This window comes from Hemitrygon akajei, chromosome 10 (genome assembly GCF_048418815.1).
Source record: "Hemitrygon akajei chromosome 10, sHemAka1.3, whole genome shotgun sequence".
NCBI classification, from domain to species: domain Eukaryota; kingdom Metazoa; phylum Chordata; class Chondrichthyes; order Myliobatiformes; family Dasyatidae; genus Hemitrygon; species Hemitrygon akajei.
In genome coordinates, this window is record NC_133133.1 from 144577601 (window position 1) to 144592049 (window position 14449).

At 39.3% G+C, this 14449-nt stretch overlaps 1 protein-coding gene across 2 annotated transcripts in view; it reads right to left on the bottom strand.

The window, feature by feature from the left end:
• The window catches only part of atxn10 (ataxin 10), a 195290-nt gene that overhangs the window by 127049 nt on the left and 53792 nt on the right, over window positions 1–14449 (bottom strand). For both annotated transcript variants that reach the window (XM_073059230.1, XM_073059231.1), the window contains exons 8-9: window positions 11458–11566; window positions 9647–9816 (exon numbers count right to left, since the gene is read on the bottom strand). In XM_073059230.1, coding sequence (XP_072915331.1) covers window positions 9647–9816; window positions 11458–11566 — 279 coding nt within the window. The remainder of the gene's footprint in view (window positions 1–9646; window positions 9817–11457; window positions 11567–14449) is intronic.

Genomic DNA, 14449 nt, shown 5'->3' on the forward strand with positions numbered 1-14449 from the left:
GAAAAGGTGCAAAAATTAGCATGCAGTGAACGCTCATTTCAAATATCAAAAAACACAAGAATTTCTGCAAGTGCTGGAAATGCAGAGCTACAAACAAAATGTTAGAGGAAATCAGCAGGTCAGGCAGCATGGCTCCCCTCTTACCCCTTCTCTTATCCTCACTTGCCCATCACTTCCTCCTCCTTCCTATCAGATTTCTTTTTCAACTCTTTGCTTCTTCCACCTATCACCTCTGCTTCTTACTTGTCCCCTCCCCTTGTTTCACCTGTCATCTGCCAGCTTGTACTCCTTCTCCTCTCCACCTTTTTATCAGCTTCTTCCCCTCTTCCTTTCCAGTCCTGCAACTTCAATTATTTATTCCTCTCCATAGATATGGCCTGACTTGCTGAGTTCCTCCAGCACTTTGAATGTGTTTCATCCGAGGTTTTTACAAAGTAATTATTTTTACTATAAGGGACAATATTCTGCAAGCTATCTGATGGGATGAGCATAATAAGCTTTCAGAATTGGGTTAGGGGAAACAGTTTTATTAAGCTCAAAAATGTTTCATTGAGATCACTTTCTATCCTTCATGAGTTACAACAAACGAGACAACTGTTAACAGTAACTTACTCTAGCAAAAACTGTGAACAACTTTTTGTAATATGATAGAGAAAACCTGATGGTTAAATGAAGTTGCAATTTACAGTCAGTGGCCACATTATTAGGTATGCCTGTACACCTGCTTGTTAATGCAAATATCTAATCAGCCAATCACGTAGCAACAACTCAATACATAAAAACATGCAGAAATGGTCAAGAGATTCAGTTGTTGTTTATACCAAACATTAGAATTGGGGGAAGAAATGTGATCTAAATGGCTTTGACCGTGGAATGATAGTTGGTGCCAGACAGGGTGTTTTGAGTACCTCAGAAACTGCAGATCTCCTGGGACTTTCACGCAGAACATTGAGTGTTAATGAGAGAGGTCAGAGGAGAATGGCCAATCTGGTTCAAGCTGACAGCAAGGCGACAGAAACTCACGTAACTACGCAGTACAACAGTGGTGTGCAGAAGAGCATCTCTGAACCTCAAAGTGGATGAGCTACAACAGCAGAAGACCACACATGGTTCCACTCCTGTACCTAACAAAGTGACTGTTGCGTGCAGTTTTACTGTTTCACTACATTTCATTCTCGTGGTTCCATGTGTATTAGAACATAATAACCACATAATTATTCTGTGATTCCCAGGAATATCAGTTTACATTCAGAATGCAGACCAATAATAGCATAGAATAAGAAATATCTATGAAGACTTCACCTATTGCATAATGAGTATGTTACATCAATAGATCAGAGCTGTTTTACTGCAATGCAGAAGAGTGAAGGCATGCATTTTCACCAAACAACCCAATTCTTTAGGAAAATTTGAAAGTTTTCCCTTGTTACTCAGAGAGACCAATTTGCCTGTTACAAATGAATAACTTATTCCTTATATAATCTAAATCAGATGTCTGATGTTAAGCAGTTAATTGTGTTCAAAAACACCATCATTTTTTAATTTTCTAAAAGCCCTGAGTTGCTTCTCATGAGCTAATCCTTTGTAAACTTAAGAATTTGAATTGTGGGATTTTTTTTAATGCAGTAGAACAAAGAGAACCAGCAAACCAAATGAATGGTCTCAATTAATTGTCTAAAGTTCAAAGGCTTTTCACAGAAGTCAAATGTACGCTGGAGTATCTGACTTAGAACTGTACAGTTTGTTAAGTTGAATTCAGAAATCTACTATTTCAAATTCAGAGTTTTTGTGCTGATAGGATTTGAAATCAAAATCTTGAAAATTAAGTAGAGCATATAAAATTAACTTATCATTTACCAACTGATAACTATTAGGCTACTAAAAAAATGGATGAAAAAGAAGAAGGAATGGTGAATGATACTGTGCAAGTCAGCTGAAAACTTTGTTGCATGAGAAGACTGACTTCACATCTTCCAATCCAATACCACCCATTTTGTTCCCACTATTCTGTCATCTTTCAGTCAACTGTCAACACCCACCTGATTACCCTCCAGCCCACCTTTGACCACAGCTCGGTCAGACAACCAAGGCTAGACTTTCAGCCTCCGACCAGCCTGGGATTGCAAATTCTCAGTATCTCATAGCACCTTTCTGGACTTCTATATTTTGAACTCTTTGAAAAATGAGTCAACTGTTACCCTCATAGAATTGTTGAGCCCACCTTCATTTACTTCTCATTTCCTGGTGAATTTCTCCTTAAATATTTTCGTTTGTTCTAAACAACAACATCTGTACTTCTTCTTCATACTCATTTATTTTCTCAGCTACTGTTTCTTTATCATTTTCAACAATTAATGATTCAGTTTTAAAAATGCATGTGGAGTAACTGCCTTTTCATTCACAGGATCCTTGTTTACTGTTTAATTTTTTTCTAAATGTGAACTTGGCTTAATGGAAGCACAGAGTGCTGAACACATAACCTAGGTGGATACTTCACTTCAGTGTCGTCAGCTGAAAGCTATTACCTCCAAGGTGTTATGCTGATGCACTGTCAGTCTATTCATGAAATATCTCATGTGACTTTTTGCCTAAATGAACAAGCATCCCTGAAGCATAAGCAACAAAACATCTTGGACAGACGTTGTTCCTTGTAGAGCTCATGCTGTCTACATACAAATTACTACACAATTTTGTTTGTGAAACACTTTGAAAGAATTAGATGAAAATCTAACTCAAAATCAAAGTCCTGCCGAAGGGTTTTGGTCTGAAACGCAGACGGTACTCTTTTCCTAGATGCTGCTCGGCCTGCTGAGCTCCTCCAGCATTTCGTGTGTGTTGCTCGGATTTCCAGTATCCGCAGATTTTCTCTTGTTTGAGATCAAAATCAAGTTGTTTTTTCTCTCTATTGCTCTGAGTATTTTCTTTAATCTATATAACCTCTATTAGGTCTACATCACAGCTCCTATCCTCATGTCTCAGATTTCAAACATCAGCAGATTCCCAATACCAGAGTTGTACACCATCCTCTTTTCTTTTTTAATATTTCTTTTCAAATTGGTCTCCGCAAATTTAATGTTCCCACCTGAACCTCAATCTCAATCCAGCTCTATTCTACCTGCTTATTCTCTTCTGCAGCACCCACTTTGTTCAGATTCAAATTGTTAATCTGTGGCTGTTAATTAGAAACCAGATTGATTCATTCTTTCGTATGTTTGATATCAGTTATTATCCTGTTTCATATATGCATAAAGTTCCATTTATCTCCAGGGTCTTGATATGAATTATCTAAGCAGTACAGTGAGAAGAAACTTGTAATTTTAAATTTAGTTACACAAAACATAATCATATGCAACACACCTGTTGAAGGTAATAAAATTAATGGGATAAAAACATCAGCCAGCCCTGTAAAACTTACAGGCAAAGAAAGACATTTCTGTTTGATAAAACACATTAAAGGTCAGAGGAACTTTGTTTCATTTGGTTGTATAAATGCACTGTCAGATGACAATAAACTTAGCTTAGGTGACAATAAACTTGACTAATAATCTCTACATGCTAACAGGCTTCATGATTGATATGTAGAAATTAATTTTCTGGTTTGCAGAAAACTCTCTAGTTTGCTTCAAAATATTATACATGTTGAGATCTGCTCACTAGTTCAAAAATAACATGACAAATTTCATGCTCTAATTTGAAAGGTCGTATTCTCTTGAGTTCAAAATACTGAAAGGTGACTACTCATTAAAATAAACAAAATTCTCAAAAGGTTCAACAGGTTAAAAACGGGGATGATGCAGCCCCCAGCTAAGGCAATTAAGATAAGGAGCAAAAATCTCAAAAATAATGTCATCCTATGAGGACTGTAATAAGAAGGAAGCTACTTCACCCAGCAGGTAGTAATTTTTTGGAATTCTCTTCTCAGAAGGATAATGGAGCTTCAGTCAGTATGGAATATAGTCAGGGTAGAAAGTGATAGATTATTAGATGTTAGGCATCAAAAGAAATGAATGCTAGTGAAGTAAAGTACTGTTAAAGTAATAAATCTGCCATGATCTATTTGAATTATGCAGCATGCATATGGAATTGTATAGATATTTCTGCTTTCTTGTTCATATGTTTTTATGAAATGTTACCTCTGTTTTCTCTTCTTCAGTTACTACTTGACTTGCTGAGAATTTCTAGAATTTTCTGTTTTTATTTCAGGCTTCCCAACCCTGCAGTTTTTTCTCCCATTTCATTTCCATACATAACAGCTTTATTTCTCAATTCAAAAATTCAATTGAAACCTCATTCCAATTATAGTTATTACAGAGTTACAAATGGATCACATTCTATCTTAGAAACACAGAAAACCTACAGCACAATACCTACAGCCCTTCGGCCCACAGTGCTGTGCTGAACATGTAATTCTTTAGAAAGTACCTAGGGTTACCCATAGCCCTCTGTTTTTCTAAGCTCCATGTACCTATCCAGGAGTCTCTTAATGGACCCTTTCAGTTCTGCCTCCACCACTGTCACCGGCAGCCCATTCCACGCACTCACCACTTTTTGTGCAAAAAACTTACCCCGTTATCTCCTCTGTACCTACTTCCAAGCACCTTAAAACTATGCCCTCTTGTGTTAGCCATTTCAGCCCTGGGAAAGAGCCTTTGACTATCCACACAGTCAATGCCTCTCATCATCTTATACACCTTTATCAGGTCAGCCCTCATCCTCTGTCGCTCGAAGGAAATGAGGCCGACTTCACTCAACATATTCTCATAAGGCATGCTCCCCAATCCAGGCAACAACCTTGTAAATCTCCTCTGCACCCTTTCTATAGTTTCCACATCCTTTCTATAGTGAGGTGACCAGAATTGAGCACAGTACTCCAAGTGAAGTCTGACTAGGGTCCTATAAAGCTGTAACATTACCTCTCAACTCATAAACTCAATCCCACGGTTGATGAAGGCCAATGCACTGTATGCCTGTTTAACCACAGAGTCAACCTGTGTAGCAGCTTTGAGTGTCCTATGGATTTTGACCCCAAGATCCCTCTGATCCTCCACATTGTCAAGAGTCTTGCCATTAATACTATATTCTGCCATCATATTTGACCTACCAAAAAGAACCACTTCACACTTATCTGGGTTGAACATCTGCCACTGTTCAGCGCAGTTCTGCATCCTATCGATGTCCTGCTGTAACCTCTGACAGCCCTCCACACTAACCACAACACCCCTAACTTTCATGTCATCAGCAAATTTACTAACCCATCCCTCCACTTCTTCATCCAGGTCATTTATAAAAATCACAAAGAGAAGGGATCCCAGAACGAGTCCCAGAACAGATCCCTGAGGCACACCACTAGGCTCCATACAAAATATGACCCATCTACAACCACTCTTTGCCTTCTGTGGGCAAGCCATTTCTGGATCCACAAAGCAAGGTCCCCTTGGATTCCATGCCACTTTACTTTCTCGATAAGCCTTTCATGGGTACCTTATCAAATGCCTTGCTGAAATTCCATATACACTACATCTACTGCTCTACCTTCATCAATGTATTTAGTCACATCCTCAAAAAATTCAATCAGGCTCATAAGGTACGACCTGCCTTTAATAAAGCCATGCTGACTATTCCTAATCATATTATTCCTCTCCAAATGTTCATAGATCCTGCCTCTCAGGATCTTTTCCATCAACTTACCAACCACTGAAGTAAGACTCACTGGACTATAATTTCCTGGGCTATCTCTACTCCCTTTCTTGAATAAGGGAACAACATCTGCAACCCTCCAATCCTCTGGAACCTGTCCCGTCCCCATTGATTATCTTGTCAGTAATTTATTAGAAACTTAAGGAACTCTCTTCCTAATGTTGTGTTTTCCAAACTTGCAAAAAAGCATGTTTGAAGAAATAATATTATGGCAAAAGGTTGTTCTAAAAGTATTTGTACCAGTTATATAATCAATATCAATTGCTCGACCTAACTGGGAATGTTTAAAATACCTGAAAATGATTATGTATCACCCCACCTCTACATGGAGATCTCCTCTACTGCAGGCAGATATTTACTTTATTTTCTGAAACTCTATTTTCCTAGTTTATGAATCTTTTAACCAACCTTTCTATTGTTCTAATTACCTCCAATGGACTGGAATCAAAAAGGACCATAACCATAAATTGCAGTTGCACGCCTGAAGCAAAGTATTTCTTGTGCATGCCGCATTCCCAATAAAAATCTTTTATAATTGACTAATTACAAGAAATTAGAACACAGCATACTAGAATGAGTGCCTAATGCGGGAATGAAATGAAAATATTTACCCATCTGAGAAAGACCTACTGACATAAAAAGTTCGCAGAAAAGCACATATAGAACAGAGGACTTAGTAAAAAGACATACCTGTAACTACTGAACAATTCAGTGATCTGCAAACTTAGGTTCATCCCAAGCCATTAATATTTTCATCATCAGTCCTTTGCTTGTTAATCTACTTTCGCTCCTTGTCTTGCAATGCCTTGAATTTAAATTTTTTATCCTTGATGAACCATATCAGATTGAATGCGAGCATGTGGCCAATCGCTCACGCAGTGAATCGACTGGACATCATGTGTGGAGGACTCTCTTTTGGACGCAGGCTTTTGAGTGCGCATGTCTTTCGTCTTGGCAGACCTGGTTTGTAGCTCCCACACTGTAAGCTGCTCAGCATGTACTGTTACTAGCATAATTCTGTAAAAATGTTTAATCATACTACTCCATTGCTACCTTTGTGGAAATGTAACATTTTGGCGACAAGAATCAAACTAAAATGACCTCTGTATTCCAAGCACCCAAATAACAAAGAACCATTCAAATCCAAGAGCAAACACGAGGAAATCTGCAGATGCTGGAAATTCAAACAACACACACAAAATGCTGGTGGAACACAGCAGGCCAGGCAGCATCTATAGGGAGAAGCACTGTCGACGTTTCGGGTCGAGACCCTTCGTCAGGACTAACCGAAAGGAGAGATAGTAAGAGATTTGAAAGTAGTGGGGGGAGGGGGAAATGCAAAATGATACGAGAAGACCGGAGGGGGTGGAATGAAGCTAAGAGCTGGAAAGGTGATTGGTGAAAGTGATACAGAGCTGGAGAAGGGAAAGGATCATGGGACGGGAGGCCTCAGGAGAAAGAAAGGAGGGGGGGGGGGAACACCAGAGGGAGATGGAGAACAGGCAAACAACTAAATATGTCAGGGATGGGGTAAGAAGGGGAGGAGGGGCATTAACGGAAGTTAGAGAAGTCAGTGTTCATGCCATCAGGTTGGAGGCTACCCAGCCGGTATATAAGGTGTTGTTTCTCCAACCTGAGTTTGGATTCATTTTGACAATCTGGGGCCCTGAATGGTGGTGAGGGAGGAAGTGTAAGGGCAGGTGTAGCACTTGTTCCACTTACAAGGATAAGTGCCAGGAGGGAGATCGGTGGGAAGGGATGGGGGGGACGAGTGGACAAGGGAGTCGCGTAGGGTGCGATCCCTGCGAAAAGCAGAAAGGGGGGGAGGGAAAAATGTGCTTGGTAGTGGGATCCCGTTGGAGGTGGCGGAAGTTACAGAGAATTATACATTGGACCTGGAGGCTGGTGGGGTGGTAGGTAAGGACAAGGGGAACCCTATCCCGAGTGGGGTGGCGGGTGGATGGGGTGAGGGCAGATGTGCGGGAAATGGTAGAGATGCGTTTGAGAGCAGAGTTGATGGTGGACTAAGGGAAGCCCCTTTGTTTAAAAAAAGAAAGACATCTCCTTTGTTTGTGAGTAGAGTTGATGGCACTTATCCTTGTAAATGGAACAAGTGCTACACCTGCTCTTACACTTCCTCCCTCACCACCATTCAGGGCCCCAGACAGTCCTTCCAGGTGAGGCGACACTTCACCTGTGAGTCGGCTGGTGTGGTATACTGTATCCGGTGCTCCCGGTGTGGCCTTTTATATATTGGTGAGACCCGACGCAGACTGGGAGACCGTTTCGCTGAACACCTATGCTCGGTCCGCCAGAAAAAGCAGGATCTCCCAGTGGCCACACATTTTAATTCCACGTCCCATTCCCATTCTGATATGTCTATCCATGGCCTCCTCTATTATCAAAATGAATCCAAACTCAGGTTAGAGAAACAACACCTTATATACCGGCTGGGTAGCCTCCAACCTGATGGCATGAACACTGACTTCTCTAACTTCCTTTAATGCCCCTCCTCCCCTTCTTACCCCATCCCTGACATATTTAGTTGTTTGCCTGTTCTCCATCTCCCTCTGGTGTTCCCCCACCCCTTCTTTCTCCTGAGGCCTCCCGTCCCATGATCCTTTCCCTTCTCCAGTTCTGTATCACTTTCGCCAATCATCTTTCCAGCTCTTAGCTTCATCCCACCCCCTCCGGTCTTCTCCTATCATTTCGCATTTCCCCCTCCCCCCACTACTTTCAAATCTCTTACGGTTCCTTTCGGTTAATTCCTTTCGGTTAGTCCTGGCGAAGTGTCTCGACCCGAAACGTCGACAGCGCTTCTCCCTATAGATGCTGCCTGGCCTGCTGTGTTCCATCAGCATTTTGTGTGTGTTGTTATTCAATTCCAAGTCAAGCTTTGGTGTTTCCTACCTCAGATGCTTTGTATGTATTATAATCTTGGCATTTTACAACACTGCTGTCTGATTTTCCCAATGACACTGTTAAATATCCATAACTCCCAAACACTAGAATTTATTCCATAAACCCGTTTCCAGTCTTCTTCATTTAAAATGTTTCTCAAAATTCTCTTTGACTAATCTTTTGGGCATTAAAATGCAATAACTTTAAAATAACCCATGAAAGAATGATCAAGGTTACAATTTCACCCAAGGTGTGAAATAATGGATTGAAAAGAGTCCAGTTTAATTTCTGTTGTATTATACTCTCCATGTTAATTGCAGTGAGTTTACAGAAATTAATGGAAGAAGAGATTACAATACACCATTCTTCTGTAAGTAAATTGGAAACACAATTTTGACTACTCCTACAGCCTTTAGGCCATAGTTCTCAATCACATGTGTATTTGTTTAATACAAAAGCCCAAATCTAAAGGAGGATTTATCTGTAATTGAGTCAGTGATTCAAACTTTCAAACTTGATGACAATATTGAATGGACAAGACTATACATATTTGAATTTATTATGGGATGATTATTTTCCCTTCCGGTAATGCTTGCATTACATATTTTCAAGATATTACAGGTTATCTACATCCACAACTTTATTCTTTAACTGAGTGTACAAAAAGGTAGAGTTTTTTGATCTTTATTCTTATTTGCAAAGAAGCCAATTAGAGCTTCAATAACTGTGAACATCTACATCAAAACTATAATGAACTATTCAATCACCAACTTGAAAAGAAATTTTATTTCATGATGGAAAGCAACAGTTTATCAAGAAGTTCTCAGAATTAACATTCCGATTTCAAAGGATTTAAAGGGTTTAAGGGTTCACCTTCAGCAAACTTAAATATTTTAAGTAATACTGTATACATTATTTCATTATGATTGAGATTATCCTACTTGTAAATTTCATGCAAAGCTTCTCAGATTTGAAGTCGCTGCCTCTAGTGTAGTTGAATAGATAGCCTTTTTTCAATAAGTTAAATGCTCAAATTAAAAGTTCTCACCTTTTCTTGGTTTTCCTTCTTGTTGTAGCAAAGATTTCCAATCAGGTGAATGAGATGAGCTTTAAATCCAACAGCTGGATGAGTGGCTTGACTGGCAAGTGATAATGACTGGGATGCAGTAAAAATATTTCTGCTTTGCTTTCCTGCAAGGTGGGTTTCATACAAAAGTTCTGAAACAGGAAATTACGTTCAAGAAAAATATATATTAATATCAAGGCTATTTAAAAGAATCACAACATTTTTAAACATGGTATCACCTATATCCCTACCCAACCAGCCTAACTAGCAGTCTTTTTCATTGCTCTTGTACTCTTTTATAATTTATTACAACTATAAATTTGTGAATCTCATGCCTCAATCACTTAAGTCTAACTTTCTTTTTAAGATGTGGTTAATAACTCTCAAGCTTTACTTACTAATAGAACTCAGTTCTTACAAATATAAAAATTAGGAGCAGGACCAGGCCACTCAACTCCTTAAACATGAACATCTACTTAATTCATATCGTGATGTACTATCTACTCTCCTTGGGATCGTCAATCAAATCCCTTCTCACTCTAATAGACTCACAGCAGATACAAGCCTTATCTGTACATCTTTCTTCAGAAGACAACATAAGCATTCTAAATATTAGTTTAGTAAACCTTCCCTGAATAGCTTCCAACATATTGTCATTCTTGCTTAAATAAAGAGACCAGTACTCTGAATATTGCCTCACCAATGCTTTATCTAACTGAAGTAAAATCTCTTTGCATTTACATCTAGTTCCCCTAATAGTAACTAATAACAAGCTGTTACCTTTCATAACAGCTTGCTGTATACCACACTTCTGCAAACCGTGCACCAGGACTCCGCTAACCTCCATTTTGGAACACCACAAACTTTTGTCATTTAAATAATATATTTTGTCATTTGTAGTCTTAATTCTCTACAAAGTATACTAAGTACCTCTTCCATCTCAGATTCTTTTTTTTTGCATTAATTTTGTGTCATGTAATCTGGGCAGTTTTGTTTACTAATCTTGCCATAATTTAAAAAAATTATTTATATACATACATACACACACTCAGACATATTAGCCTTTGATATTTCTCTTTTTTTCTTTCCTATTCTGCTGCAACTGATTAGATGGGAGCTACTGTTCTTCAATTATTCAGATTTATCTCATCTGTTTGTCCCACTATGTATCAAGTTAAGTAGTGCCTCGTTCCTTTATTTGAACAGTCTAAAACCAATTTGAGAAATAAACCCAATTTCCTTAAGACAAATATTTAGCCTTGAGGTTAAATTCCTCGTGTTTAACTGGCCCGCAGCCATCGGCTCCTGGACCAGCTTCACTCGACTGTGCATTGAACTGACTGCACAGCTGTCAACTCACTTTTGGGGACTTTGTCGTTCACATTCTGTGTATTATTTGTTTACTTATTTATTGTTTACATGACTTGCTCTTTTTTCACACACTGGATATTTGCAGGTCTTTGTTGTGTGGGTTTTTTCATGAATTCTATTGAGTTTCTTTCTTATGTAGCTGCCTGCAAGAAAAGGAATCCCAAGGTTGTATATGGTATGCATACTTCGATAATAAATGTGATGAAGGTCGTAAGAAGGGAAAAAAATTCAGAAAGCAAAGATACTGAATGATTTATTCTTCTATACACAGAACATCATTTATTATTTTTTATTTCAAAATCTGGCCCGATATGATCCATAGCTTATAATGTAATTGCCTCATAACCACCCTGAAAAGATTCTTAACTTGAAATACATTTTTAAATCAATTTATAGGAAGTAGCTTTCTTTTTTGCACTTACTAACAGTAGTCTCCAGCAGACCAGGTGAATTCTGCAAAAAGCTGAAATTTTCATGGTTTGAGGTTGCTTCACAGAGGATGTCAAGAAGCCTGATCACAACAAGAGCCTCCTATGACAAAAGAAAATCAAAAGGCAGATTGTAAAGGCCAGAAATTATCCACTGACAGGAAGTCTAAGTTAATAAAACCAAATTCAGATTAAGAAGCATCATTTTATAGTGAAATATATGTTCTATGACATGTTTAGCAAATACAAAGACAAAATACAATGAATACTAGAAATAGAAAACACTGGAATTAGATAATAATGCATCAAATTGGAGAGAAAACAAGTCAACACTTCAGGTTAAGGACACCATCAGCACTGGAAACAGGACATGATTGGAGATTTAGAGAAAGACAAACTGTTTCCATAAGATTCAACACAAGTTTAAGAAAATTAATTTGACTTGGCATGTTAAAATTTCCAGACTCAACAATCAGATAATGACTGTCATTTATATTTCCTCAAAGTCCAGACTTTAATTTGTTACTTTTCCATTTATCATCTGTTTTTACCTACATCGTTAACCCTTCTATCACATAATCATACCTCCATTCTAACACCATTAGTAGAGTCATAGAAAAATACAGCATAGAAACAGGCCCTTCGGCCCACCTAGTTCATACCAAATCATTATACTGTCTATTCCCATTGACCTGCATCGAGACCATGACCCTTCACACCTCTACCATCCATGTACCTATCCAAACTTCTTTTAAACATTGAAATTGAGCTCAAGTGCACCACTTGTGCTGGTAGGTCATTCCACACTCTCACAACCCTCTAAGTGAAGAAGTTTCCCCTCATGATCCCCTTAAACTTTTCACGTTTCAACCTTAACCCATGACCTCTGGTTGTAGTCCCACCCAACCTCCATGGAAAAAGACTGCCTGCATTTACCCTATCTATACCCCTCATAATTTTGTATACCTCAGTCAAATCTCCCCACAATCTTCAACGTTTCAAGAAATAGTCCTAATCTATTCAATCTTTCCATATAACTCAGGTCCTCCACACCAGGCAGTATCCTTATAAACTTTCTCTGTGCTCTTTCAACTTTATTTACTTCTTTCTTGTGACTAAAACTGCAGTCAATACTCCAAATTACTCTCAACAACATCTTATACTTCAACATAACATTCCATATCCTGTACTCAATATTTTGATTTATGAAGGCCAATGTGACAAGAGCTTTTTTTATTACCCTATCTACCTGTGATGCCATTTTCAATGAATTATGGAGATGTATTCCCGGATCCCTTTGCTCTACACACTACTCAGTGCTCTGCCGCTCACAGTGCAAGGCCTACCCTGGGTGGTATTACCAAAGTGCAACACCTTGCCATTTTTCTAGTTGGTCCAGGTCCTGCTGCAAGCCATGGTAGTCTTCTTTGCTGTCTACTACATCCACAATCTTGGTGTCATCTGCAAATTTGTTGATTCAATTAACCACATTATCATCCAGAGCGTTGATATAGATGACGAACAACAACGGACCCAGCACTGATCGCTGCAGCACCCCACTAGTCACAGAGGCAACATCTACTACCACTCTCTGGCTTCTCCCACAGAGCTAATGTCCAATCCAATTTATTATTTCATCTTGAATGCCGAGCAACTGAACCTTCTTGACCAATCTCCCATGTGGGAGCATGCCTTGCTAAAGTCCACATAGACAACATCCACTGCCCTGCCTTCATCAACTCTCCTGGTAACTTCCTTGAAAAAAATCTACAAGATTGGTTAGACAGGACCTACCACGCACAAAGTCATGCTGACTATCCTTAATCAGTCCACGTCACTCCAAATACTTATATATTTAGAATACATTCCAATAACTTTACCACCACTGACATCAGACTCACTAACCTATACTTTCCTGGTTTACTTTTAGAACCTTTCTTAAATAGCGGAACAACACTGGCCATCCTCCAATCCTCTGGTACTTCTCCTGTCGCTAAGGATGATCTATCTCTGCTAGGGGCCATGCAATTTCTGCACCTGTTCTGAGGGAACACCTTGTCAGGCCCTGGGGATTTATCCACCATGATTTGTGTCAGGACAGCAAACACCTCCTTCTCTGTAATTTGTGTAGGGTCCATGAAGTCGATGCTGCTTTGTCTCACTTCTATAACTTTGTATCAATCTCCTGAATAAATACAGACGCAAAAAATTCATTCTAGATTCCCCCCACACCCCCCCCCCCCATTTTCTTTGGCTCTTTTAACCTTCCTTTCTTTCATACTCATTCCATCTCTGAATCTCAAGAATTATTTTGTCACAAAACTTCCAGTTCTGTGATCAAAATACACAAGGTGCTAAAGGAACTCAGCAGGTCAGGCAGCATCTATAGAGGGGAATAAACAGTCAACATATTCCCTGGTCCTGATCTCCTTATTTTCATTTAGGACATCCAGTCCCTATACACTTCCACCCCCCCATCAGGAAGGCCTAAAGACTCGCTGCCTCTATCTGGACAACAGACCTAACCAGTTCCCCTCCACCACCACCGTTTCATCTCATGGAACAGGTTTGCACTCTCGACAATTTCTTTTTTGGCTCCTCCCATCTTCTCCAAATCCATGGTATAGCCATGGGCACTCACATAGGCCCCAAATATGCCTTTTGCTGGCTAAGTGGAACAGTCCATGTTGGAACCTAGATTGGTAACACTCCCCAACTCTTTCTCTTCTACATTAATGACTGCATTTGAGCTGCTTCCTGCACCCTTGCTGAGCTCATCAATTTCATCAATTTTGCCTCCAACTTCCACCCTGTCCTTGAATTTACTTGCTCCCTCTGTGACACCTCTCTCCCCTTCTTGATCTTTCTGCCTCCATCTCCAGAGACAGACTATCGACTGACATCTTTTACAAAATCACTGACTTTCAGTTATATTGGCTATATTATCTTTCCACCCTATCACTTGAAAAAATGCTATGCCCTTTTC